The following is a 12,686-nucleotide window of genomic DNA, read 5'->3' as shown; positions in this document are numbered from 1 at the left end:
AGCTAGTGACATTTGCTTCTTAGAGTCTTGGCCTAATTTGAATCAAATGGGCATGAAGAGGTTCATTTCACAAGTTGTGTTATGGTACTTTCTGTAGAATTGTAGGAAGATCACCCAGGAGCCCCAGGGTTGAGCTGCAGCTCTGAGCTTTAGTTTCTCATTTACAGAATGAAAGCTTTGGGCTTGATAATTTCTAAAGCCCTTTATTTCTGGCAATATATGATGTCCTGGATGATTCCTCTTTCCTCCTTTTCTTGGACACCTGTCTCATCCCTCAAGATATCTCTGTTTGCATGATTTTTTCCTTAGGTCATCTTCCTAAGAGAAAGGGGCTGAAGTGCTATACAAGACGTTTGTGCTTCATGAACCCCAAAAGCTGCAGATTCAGTATGAATCCCTGGAAAAGAGCATCCCTGAGTCCTTGAAGGTGAGAGAGTTGGGAGAAACCTGGGAGAGAGGAGTAAAGTGTGGGAGTATAGATTCAGGGTTCAGAACCTGCCCAGGGCAGATTAAAATACAAATCTAAAGTCAGATTCCCTCTGCAGGGATGGTCTTTTTTTTTTTTTCAATTTATTTATTTTCAGAAAAACAGTATTCATTATTTTTTCACCACACCCAGTGCTCCGTGCAATCCGTGCCCTCTCTAATACCCACCACCTGGTACCCCGACCTCCCACCCCCTGCCCCTTCAAACCCCTCAGATTGTTTTTCAGAGTCCACAGTCTCTCATGGTTCACCTCCCCTTCCAATTTCCCCCAACTCCCTTCTCCTCTCTAACACCCCTTGTCCTCCATGCTATTTGTTATGAATACCTGGGTCAGGCACCTACTTTTCTCCTTCTTCTTCCTCTTCCTCATCCCCCTCTCCCCTTCCTCTTCTTCCTTGTCTCCCTCCCCTCTTTTTCTTCTTCTTCCGCCCCCGTTCTTCTCCTCCTCCTTCCTCCTCATCCTCGGCTGCCTCCTCCTTTTCCTCCTTCTTTGGCCTCTTAAAACTTGTTCAAATCCCTTCTACTGCTACCTCTAGTAGAATTCCTTATCTGCTCCGGGCTATTGCAATACCTGCTTTTCTGCAGTATTACTAATTCACCTACAGATGGTGATCAGAGTCATCTATCTGACACAAATATGATCATACCTCTCCCTTGTTTAAACTTTCAGTTCAAGGCATAAAATCCACACCCCTTAATTGTGGGGTTGATCAGAAAATGTCCCAGCTTCTCCACTTCATCTTGCAACGCATCCCTGCTACATACCACAAGGTACAATCACAAAGCCTCTCACAGCTCAGCAGGTATGATACAATCTGCCACACCTTCAGGTACTCAAACATGCTTTTTCTCTCACCAAAAATTACTAGCCCTCCTTCTTTGTTTTGCCAGGAAAAGACTTAACTTGTCCTTGAAGACCAGATTCAAATATTACTTCTTCTGTAAGTCTCCCAACACTCCCTGACAGGTAATGCTTTTCTTCCTTGAGACCCCACACAGCATGTGCATGCATCTATCAGAACATGCATCCTATTAAGATCAGACTGTGTACCTCTCCATCCTGCTAGACTTTTTTTGAAGATTTTCATTTATTTATTTGATGGACAGAGATCACAAAGAGGCAGGCAGAGAGAGAGAGATGGGGAAGCAGACTCCCTGGCAAGCAGAGATCCCAGGACCCTGATCATGACCTGAGCCAAAGGCAGAAGCTTAACCCACTGAGCCACCCAGGTGCTCCATCCTACTCTATCCTATGTCCATGCAGTGGCCATGTCATACTTACCTTGGAATCCTTCACACTTGACACACAACAGGTGCCCAAAAAATGGTATATTATGAAGTGGGGGAAAAAAGGAATGAATTTTTTAGAAAAAGAATGAATGAATGTCAGGGGAGCCAGTTCCTCTTGAATAGGCTATTTCCTTAGATTTTGTGGACCTTTCCTGGTTTTTTTTTTTTTCCCAGCATACCCTCCAATGGGTATTTGGGGAGCCATCCTGAAATCACTAGCTCTATCCCCTTTAGTGCTCCTAAATCTTGGATTATTTCCCAACTACTTCTAAGACCCTATCTCAAAGGAAAATGTCATTTTCACCTGTTCATCTGTGCTTTTTTAGGCATATGGTGCCATTTTCAACATTTAAACCTCATTCAACATGGAAGTGCTGGTGGACACCTGGCCAGATTATCAGATGGTAATTACTTGGCATCGGAAAGAGGTAAGAGCACAAGCTACTGAATACCAAGCCAGTCACAATCAGGATGGTCTCCCTGTGCATATGAGGGAACTGAATCTGGGGGCTGCGGAGAAGAACCTTGGCACCCCTGACCCATATAGATTTTGGAAGGGCTGCTTGGAGAGAAGGGGAGGATAGTGAAATAAGTCATGGGTATAAACCAAATAGCCAATAATCCAGGGCTTGTAAATAACGTCGGGATCCCATCTGGTCAGTTTTTTTCCTTTGAGATTCTTATAGCAGGCATATACCTCAAGATAGATGTTTGTGGCTGGAGAGAATTAGGAAATGTTTTGCTTTCCCTGGGACTAAAGCAATATAATACAATAATATCTGAATCAATGCTGGGTTTCAGATCTAAATCTGCCAAGTGACTAGTTGTGTGACGTTAGAAGACTGTGGCTTTCTTAGCTATAAAAGCAAAGTTGATAAAAATTACTGTGTCAGAGCACTGTTAAACATGATATGAGTCATGTACTGTTGACCCTTGAACAACACAGATGTTAGGGACACCAACTCCCGCAGTCAAAAATCTGTATAGAACTCCCAAGTCTTCAAAAACTCAACAACTAGTAGCCTACTGTTGACCAGAGCCTTCCCAATAACAAGCAGTCTATTAACACATATTTTATATGCTCTTGTATTGTATACCAGATTCTTACAATAAAGTAAGCTAGAGAAAATAAAATGTTATTCAAATACTAAGGGAAAATATATTTACAGCATTATATGGTATTTATTTTTTAAAAATTGCTCGAAAGTGGACCTGCACGGTTCAAACTAGTGTTGCTCAAGAGCCAACTGTGTGGGGTGACTGGGTGGCTCAGTTGTTGGGTGTCTGCCTTCAGCTCAGGTCATGATTTCAGGGTCTGGGATAGAGTCCCATGTGGGGAAGCCCCACTCAGTGGAGAGTCTGCTTCTCACTCTACCCCTCCTGTGCACATGCACACACATAATCTCTCTCTTTCTCTCTCTTGTTCTCTCTCAGATAAACAAATAAAATCTAAAAAAGAAAAGAAAAGAAAAAAGAGACAACTATGTATTTAAAGAAAATACCTTTCCCATCTTACAGATTTGTGGGGTATAAGCGAATCTCTTCCACCCCAGAACAGGGATTTTTTTTAACCCCTCTACCCACACTTCTCCATTTACATAGTTATCAGGAAAATTAGAGCACAACTCACCGGTAACAACCTCTAAGGGAGTTAAGTTGCAGAAGGTCAGCAGGAATGAGGGGCATGGGAGAAGGGCCCTTCCCTCCAGGTGCTGTGAGCTCCAGCTTGACTGTTCTTCCTGAAAGTCCTCTCTATTCACATGCACAGCAAGAGTGAAGGGGTGGGGGGGGAGGGACGGGGGGATGTTGGGGGAACCAGGTGGTGGGTATTGGAGAGGGCACGGATTGCATGGAGCACTGGGTGTGATGCAAAAACAATGAATACTGTTACACTGAAAATAAATTAAAAAAATATATACCCCTGGAAAAAATATATCCGTGACAGCGAAAAAAAACAACAAACAAACAAACAAACAAAAAAGAGCCAATCACCATGCCAGCACCAGAGTGCTGAGTCCGAATTAGCCTGGACATGGTCTCTTCACAGACCTCAAGTCCTGATACCCTATATTCCTATATTTTCCTATATTTCTCTCCACAAGGTAGGCACTGTCTCTTTAAAACCCTTAACACACCCTATTTCTGGTGAAACTTCCATCTCAGACAATGGAGCTGCTTCCCACCTTACCAAGAGCTGCCTCAAGACACCATCTTCGGTCTGTCCCTGGTGATTATTGTTCAAGGGACTCCAAGGCCATTTTCTGTCTGCACCTCTGGGAAAAACACGGGATATGTTTTCAAAAAATATTTGTTTATTTATTTATTTGTCAGAGAGAAAGAGAGCACATGCAGGAGGAGAAGCAGGCAAAGGGAGAAGCAGTGTTCCCTCTGAGCAAGGAGAATGATGTGGGACTCAATCCCAGGACCCCAGGACTGTGACCTGAACTGAAGGCAGACACTTAACTGACTGAGCCACACTTAACCAACTGAGCCACCCAGGCATCCCCCAAACAGAGGGTATTAAACAACTGAGCCTCTCGCACTCCAGACATATGCAAGAACAATTCGTAAATCATACTATCATATAAGTATGATTAATACTTGTTGTATCAGGAGATGAAAGACGACCTGGATCGTTATACCAACACTTACCACATCTTCACCAAAGCTCCTGACAAGTTAGAGGAAGTCCTGGCATGCCCCCAGGTTATCAGTTGGGAACAAACTTTCCAGATCCAAGATGACTGATCCAAGTTAAAAGGCAAAGACCCTTGGTTCTTTCACATTAGATGTGGAAGGGGATAGGCACTGCCCATTCTTCTCCTTTCCAGGTTGCCAAGTGAATGTGGGGGCGGCAATAAGAAAGATTTCAGCTGCAAAATCAGTGCAGGAAGATCACTTGAAGACCACACTCATTATGACAGAAATACCAGAGAACCCAAGACATCAAGTGATGATGAGATGGGTTTGGTGGAATCATTTAGCATGCCCAAAGTGGATGAAGATAGCAAGTGAGATTTTTTGTGTAGCTTCCCAAATTCCTAATAACAAATCATTCAGTTGTCATAAGGACCACACTCAGAAATGCACAGTTTGACAATAAACTATGCAGTACACATTTGTAGGGGTAACAGAAGGGAACTCTATTAGCCGAAGTTTGCTGAGCAGGAGAAGGGTCTTCATTAGATGAGGTCCTTTCCATGTATAACTACTGAGTTCTCATACGAGTCCTCCTGGGAGGGTCCTGAACATTATAGTGATTAGAGTGATTAGAGAATCTTTACTGAAATTATGTATTTCTTGCAAAAATATCACATGCTCTACAAACTATGCAAGTATTCAAAGTAAAAAGTGAAGGTTTGTTCACTTGGATTCCCCACAATCTTCCTGTCCAGGTATAAATATTATTTTTAAAAAATTTTAAATTTACATTAAGTTTAGTTAACACAGAGTGTATTCTTTTAATTTTGGGATAGATTTTGGGATTCATCCACTGCATAGAGCATCCAGTGCTCATTACATCACGTGCCCTTCTTAACGCCCATCACCCAATTGCCCTATCCATTCACCCCCGCCTCCCCTTCCGCAACCCTCAGTTTGCCCTTATAGTTAAGAGTCTCATAGTTTGCCTCCCTCTCTGTTTTAATCTCATTTTACTTTTCCTTCCCTTTCCCTATGTTCATCTCCTTTTTCTTTTTTTAATTCCACATAGGAGTTAAATCATATGATAATTATCTTTCTCAGACTTCTTTTGCTTAGCATAATACTCTCTAGTTCCATCCACATCCTTGCAAATGGCAAGATTTCATTCTTTTTGATGGCGGTGTAGTTGTAAATATTCTTAAAAATTGGTGTGTGTTGCTTTGGTGAGTGCTGTGAAGTGTGTAAACCTGGTGATTCACAGACCTGTACCCCTGGGGATAAAAATATATGTTTATAAAAAATTAAAAATTAAAAAAAAATTGGTGTGTGTGCTTTTAGTACTCTGCATGTATGAATTGGTTTTGTTTTCTTGTTCTTTTTTGTTTTGACAACATATGCAGATACTGTACTGCAGTTTCTTTTTCCTCAGCAGTATGCTATGTAACCCTTTCATGTATGCTCATATAGATATGTTTCATTCATTTTGGCAGTTGCATAGATTTCTATAAGAAAGAGATGCACAGTTAAGTATTCCCATTTTAGCACACCTTCAATTTATCTCCAATTCTTCCTAGTAACAAAAATTCTGCAAGAAATATCTTCATAAAGAGATCATTGCCCGAATTGTATAACTATTTCTGAAAGATGAGTCCTGGAATTGAAATAGTTAGGTAAAAGAATATGTATATTATGGAAGATGTTCCCAAATTGGATTTTAAGATTTAGATGAATTCAATATGTGAAAGCATAACATATGAAATAACAAATGTGTCCTTCAGTAGCAACACAGGTCGATTTGTTATGGAGTAATGGCAGCCATTAACAAGAAGGAAGCAGCTCTATATGAACTATATGGGAAGAATTTCAAAATGTATGGCTAGGTGAAAAGCAACAACAAATAAAATTGAGTAACATATATAGTATGCTATCATAATATGTAAACATCTAAAATTACAGAGCGCTACTGGAAGGTTACATAACTAAGTGGCATTACTGGCAGTCTTTAGAGAAGGTTATAACTGGATAATAAGGGATCAAAGAAAAAATAAAGAATTCTCCATTAATATCTGGGTGACCTTGAAATTGACCAATTCTGGAAAACTCCTCCTCCCTGGGGATAGGTGAAACTTCTTAGGACTCTTCCACCTCCTCCACCCACAGAGGATGTGATTCTGATTCTGCAGATGAAAAGACTCAGTCTCAGATAATTTATCCAGTGAGAGAATTAGTATTAAATTGTAACCATTACCACTGGAAATTCCAATATTCTTTTTCCTATACTGGTGTTTCTTACATTGCATTTTTGGCACTTCTCTAGAGGCATGTGGTGATGAATGGGCTTTTGGACACATGAAACCATAAGATCAATATGTCTCTCACCTTCCTGTGATACATATTTTATTGAAATATCTGTTGAAAGGAATATTATCTTATGCACTTAGATATTTTGTGGGTAGAATTCAAAATCTGTGTGTTCACACATGCATCCTCAAACAAAATTCAGGCAAACAAAATCAAGGACTACTCTGGCCTATCTATATCCTTCCTCTTTTAAGACGTATCTTATTTTCTTCTTTCTTCGGATATAGGATTAGACTTTTTTTTGAGATGTATTATACTATGTGTATCATAAAGCACATACAGTTAGCTCCCTCTTAATTATTTGGGAACATTTTTGAAGCAGACAAAGAATTAGTAGGGTTTGTTTTTCTTTTCCCCCCCTTCTGTTTCTTCTTCTAGGCTGTGGGATCTTCAAGGAAAGGGTTGATGTCTTATTCTCTGCAATCCTGGTGTTTTGTAAATGTTGGCTGAATAAATGCACATTCTTTTGTTGACAGGAAAGGAAGCTTTCAGAACATCTTGGATGCCTCCCATGTGGGGCCTGTGAATGAGCAGTGGAACTTTGGAAAAAATGAAAGGAGCTTGAAATATATTGAATGCTGTCTCCAGAATTTTCCAGGATTTGGTGTGCTGGGTCCAGAGGGGGACCCTATCTCTTGGATTGTGATGGAACAGTCTTGTGAGATGAGAATGGGTTACACTGTCCTCAAATACCGAGACAAAGGCTACATGAAGAAAATCAGTTTTCACTTCATAAAGTATTTTATTCAGAAAAAAATGCCATTTTATTTCCATGTGTCAAGAGATGAAGAAAACCTTCAGGCACTGAGAAGTGTAGGGCTTCAGGCTGCTCCTTGTGTCTGGCATCAGTGGGAAATGCATTCCTAGAAAATATTACTGATTAGTGCCACTGTCCATGACAAGCCTTTCTTACCAGTGAAAAAAATACCAGTTTAAAAACAAACATTATAATTTATATTAGCAGGAAAAAATCCAATTATTTGGGCTCCATGCATTACTTAACCCACTCTTGCATAATATTTTTGTCCTCCTCCATAAAAGAGAAAAATGGAAGCTTGAACTTTTGGTGTTATGTTTTGCCTTTATGTTGACAGACCTCTCAGAATTAAAATCATCCAATGTCAATCATTAGTGCCAAGATAAACCTTTCAAAGCAATATTTTCCTCTTTGAAGTCTTCTTTCATGAGAGAATCCTGTTTTTCCATGCTTCCATGCTTGAAAATAAAAAGACTGATTTGAAAAGTGTCTTCTCTGGTATCTTCCCCTTCCTCTGACAAAATTTCCCAAAGAACCTCTCAAAGCCCCACAGCCTTTGATTGAGAGGACCAAAACCCTCTCAAGAGTTTTGAGATACTCTACTGAATTAAATTATGTGGTCATGAGTGAAATTTTTTTTGTTTGGTTTTTTTATTAGCTTTTTTTTTTTTTTTAAAGATTTATTTATTTTCAAGAGGCAGAGGCAGAGGAAAAGGGAGAGAGAAATTCAAGCAGACTCTGCACTGAGTGTGGAACCCAAAGTGGGGCCCTGACATCATGACCTCCAACCAAGAGTTGGATGCTTAACCAACTGCACCACTCAGGCCCCCCCCAAATAAGTAATTTCTTTACTTACAGTTAAAAACTCTGATTCTAAAAGTCAAATCTTAACAATAACTTTCTCTTCTTGTTGGTGCTTGTGAAAGGGGAAGGAAGGAAAAGAGGTATTTTTTATAGAGGTCCATCTACCTTCCTGTGCTTAGCCAGCTGATTTCACAGTCCAGACAGAAGTGCTGAGTAATGGAAGGAACTGTAAGACCAGAGAACACCTGAGCCTTCTGAGAAAAGAGTCTCAGAGGCAAGCTTCAAACATGTCAATATTTTGGAGCCTCTCTGAACATGGGATCCTGAGGGAGGGACTGACTTTCATACACTGCTGCCAAAAGTTTGTGCTGATGGTGCCTTTCATCTTCTAGAATGGCCTGCAGCCTTTTGTCTTTACTTGGGGATCTCTGCAGATACTGAATAAGATTGACAGCTTTGCAGGTGATAACAAGGGAGAATCATTGCTCTGGGACCCCTCGTCTCTTTTTGCTCTCCCCACTGTAAGAGAATGAATCAAAATGCTACTGTTGGATGTGGGTAAGAATTGCTGAACTCGTTTGGGTTGAGAATTGTGCTGGGCTAAAATGGTCTTCCATTTCAGATACCTGTATCAGGCACCCACTGTGCATGGGGCAATACCCTTTTCTGTGAGAAATTATTGACAAGACAAAGCCAAGCTCTTGTTCTGAATTGATAAAGAAATGCAAGGAGAATTGGGAGTCAGCTGTTGGTAGAGGGGAGACACTCAAACAGCCTCTAGAAGGAATATGCTGGTTTGGGTGACAGAAAACACAATTTACAGACATACTATGTAAACATTATCTTATTCCATCCTCTAGTAACATTCTAAGGTAGTCAGAATTTTTCCCTTGGATAAATGATGACCAGGGAAATTAAGTGTCCTGCTTGAAGTTGCAAAAGGATGAGGTAGATTCTAGTAAGAGGACCACAGAAATTAAGTGTAAATTTAAAGCCATAAAATTTCAATTTAAAAAAGTCTTAACTGTAACACTCCTATGGTATTATTTGGTGTTTCCTTTTATATTTTCATATTTTTAAAAATTTTATTCCAATTAAATTAATTAACATATAGTGTATTATTAGTTTCAGAGGTAGAGTTAAGTAGTTTAGTGATCATCAGTTGCAAAAACTCCCAATGCTCATCACATCATGTGCCCTCCTTAATGCTCATTATTTAAGTCATCTCATCCGTTCACCAAACTCCCCTCCAGCAATCCTCAGTTTGTTTCCTATAGTTAAGAGTATCTTATGGTTGTCTTCCTCTCTGATCTTGTCTTGTTTTATTTTTCCCTCCCTTCCCTTATGATCCTCTGCTTTCTTTTTTAAATTCCACATAGGAATGAAATCATCTAGTGGTCTTTCTCTGATTGACTTATTTCGCTTAGCATAATACCATCCAGTTCCATCCATATCGCTACAAATGGTAAGATTTTATTCTTTTTAATGACTAATATTCCATCGTGTATGTTGTACATAATATACCTCATCTTTATTTATTCATCTGTGAATGGACATCTGGGCTCTTTCCATAGTTTGGCTATTGTGGACATTGCTGCTATCATACTTATGTGATTTATATAAATATGCATACAAAAAGACTTTACATATCTGATTAGAATTTATGTATTGTCATTTTGTGCCCTTTTTGTGTTCATCTTAAGACTCCATATACCAGCACATATATCATATCTTTCATGTTAATGGGTCTTAGATTTGTAAAATAATAATAGTTCATTATTTATGTAAACTGAGATTGTGTCTAATACTTCTCCATGAGTTAGTATTGCTTTACAAAATTATTCATAGAGCATTTTTCATTTGAATTGTTCTCTTTGGATAAATTCCAAATATTAGAATGGTTTCATCAAAGATTTCAAAGTGTCCTGTATAGGGCTTTGTCCATTATCAATGCAGGCAAATACCAAAATGTGCCAACTCCCTTGAATTGCCTGTCTCAGCCAAATGTATTTATTGAACATCATGTTTTTGTTTTTAGTGTGTGTGTGTGTGTGTGTGTGTGCGTGCGCGTGCACGCACACACGTTGAAGGTAATCCCAAATGTACTTGACAATACATCAATGTTATGTCCCTGGTAATCTGGCATCAAATTCAACTTGGCTTCTTATTGTCATGTGATCTTTTTGTGAGATGCTCCTAGCTAATGTCAGATTAATCTTCAGAAATATTGTACTTCTATTGTCTTAATACCATCCAAGATATAGCACAGCTGCCTCATTCTGGTCTGAGGTCTTTTTCAGGTCCCCATGCCCAGCACACAGTAGGCTTTCTAGAGTTACTTGTGGAATGAATGAGTCTTTGCCCTTGGTAAATGGAGTGGCTAAATAGATGGTTATGTTGGTATAAATTCTTCCTAATTTATTGAGTCTTTACTTTGTGTCAGGTGGTATAAAATACGGTGGAAACAGTATGTGGGTTCCTCAAAAAATTAAAACTAGAACTATCTTATGATCCAGCAAACCCACTTCTGAGTGTGTGTGTGTGCGTGTGTGTGTGTATATATATATGTATATATACACACACATAGGTTATATTTCATATTAAGGTTATATTTCATATGAATGTTATATTTCATTACCTTCATATCCATATATCTATCTATATAGATATATAGATGCATATATGTTATATCTATATATCTATATAGATGTAAATGTTCTACGAGTTCGCCAGAGGTTTCCAGCCAATTCTCACGAGGTTTCTACCCAAATCAATATCAGTTTGGGTAAAGTTCGGGAGAAATGGCACACATTGTCTAGGGATTTGGGCCACGTGCTTGCTTGGCGTTTGGAGATATATATTTATTTTTTCATATATATATATATACATATGAATATATGTATATATATATATACCTTCAACATATGTATATATATATATATGGAAGGTATATATATATATACCTTCAACATATATGTATATATATATATATGGAAATCACAATCTCAAAGAGATATCTGTTGATGCCTTGGTAGTTCAGTCAGTTAAGCATCTGCCTTCCACTCAGATCATGATCCCAGAGTTCTAGGACTGAGTCCTACATGGGGCTCCTTGCTCAGCACAGAGCCTGCTTCTCCCTCTGCCTGCTGCTCCCTCCCCCTGCTTGTGCTCACTCTCTCTCTCTCTCTGACAAATAAATAGAATCTTAAAAAAAAAAAAAAAGAGAGATGGAGATATCTGTATCTACATGTTTACTGCAGCATTATAGACAGTAACTAAGATATGGAAACAGCCTAGGTGTCCACAAATGGATGAATGGATACAGAAGTTGTGGTATACATACACAGAAGAATACTATCTAGTCATAACAAAGAAGGAAATCTTGCCATTTGTGACAACATGAATGGATCCTGAGGACATCACACCAACTTAAATAGGCCAGAGAAAGACAAATACTGTATGATCTCACTTTTGTACAGAATCTAAGTAAGCCAAACTGAAAGGAACAGAGAGTAGAATAGTGGTTGCCAGGGACTGGGAGTTTGAGGTAATGGAGAAACATTGGTCAAATGGTACAAACTTCCCATTATAAGATAAATAAATTCTGGGGGATCTAATGTACAGCATGGTGATGATAATTAATAATTTGATATTTGAAAGTTGCTAAGAGAGTAGATCTTAAATGTTCTCATAACAAAAAAAGAGGTAATTATGTGATGGGATGGAGGTGTTAACCAACATTATTGTGCCAACCATTTCCCCAACCATGGGGGAAATAAAGAAAAAAATAATAATACAACCATTGCCTTAGTGGTTCTGGTCAAGATTCTCCCCTTAAATCATGAAAGGAATTCAAGGTTAAGTGCAGGGACTACTTCATTGGCAAGAATCCAAATAACTGACAAGAACCTTGGGAAAAAGGAGCACATATGAAAAAATCAAAACAGGGTGCCTGGGTGGCTCAGTTGGTTAAGCAACTGCCTTCGGCTCAGGTGATGGTCCCAGAGTCCTGGGATCGAGTCCCACATCGGGCTCCCAGCTCCATGGGGAGTCTGCTTCTCCCTCTGACCTCCCTTCTCATGCTCTCTCTCACTCTGTCTCTCTCTCAAAATAAATTTTTTAAAAAGTTTTAAAAAAAGAAAAAATCGAAACATTAGTTTATACAAGGACTTCCCACCATGTTAAAACTGAAGCTCATAGGGACAGAAATCTTTTCAGTTCTTGCTGACTCTGACCTTGGTAGATTGTGTGTCATGTAGAGGACAGGTTCCTTCATTAAGGGGTTAAACACCCTGGTTCCGATGACAGAGAAGCTGAAGCCAAACCTAGGGGATGTTGAAGCAC

At 39.3% G+C, this 12,686-nt stretch overlaps 1 protein-coding gene across 1 annotated transcript; it reads left to right on the top strand.

The window, feature by feature from the left end:
• Positions 1-2,127: 2,127 nt before the first annotated feature.
• Positions 2,128-7,648, top strand: GLYATL2 (glycine-N-acyltransferase like 2). Its single transcript, XM_059140373.1, is given in 5 exon segments — positions 2,128-2,205; positions 4,391-4,515; positions 4,607-4,713; positions 4,716-4,788; positions 7,258-7,648. Coding segments are annotated over 5 exon segments (759 nt in total). The 5' UTR covers positions 2,128-2,142.
• Positions 7,649-12,686: the final 5,038 nt, after the last annotated feature.

Source organism: Mustela lutreola, chromosome 1 (assembly GCF_030435805.1).
Source record: "Mustela lutreola isolate mMusLut2 chromosome 1, mMusLut2.pri, whole genome shotgun sequence".
NCBI lineage: Eukaryota > Metazoa > Chordata > Mammalia > Carnivora > Mustelidae > Mustela > Mustela lutreola.
Note: the sequence above shows the minus strand (reverse complement) of the source record. Positions and strands in the feature narration are given on the sequence as shown.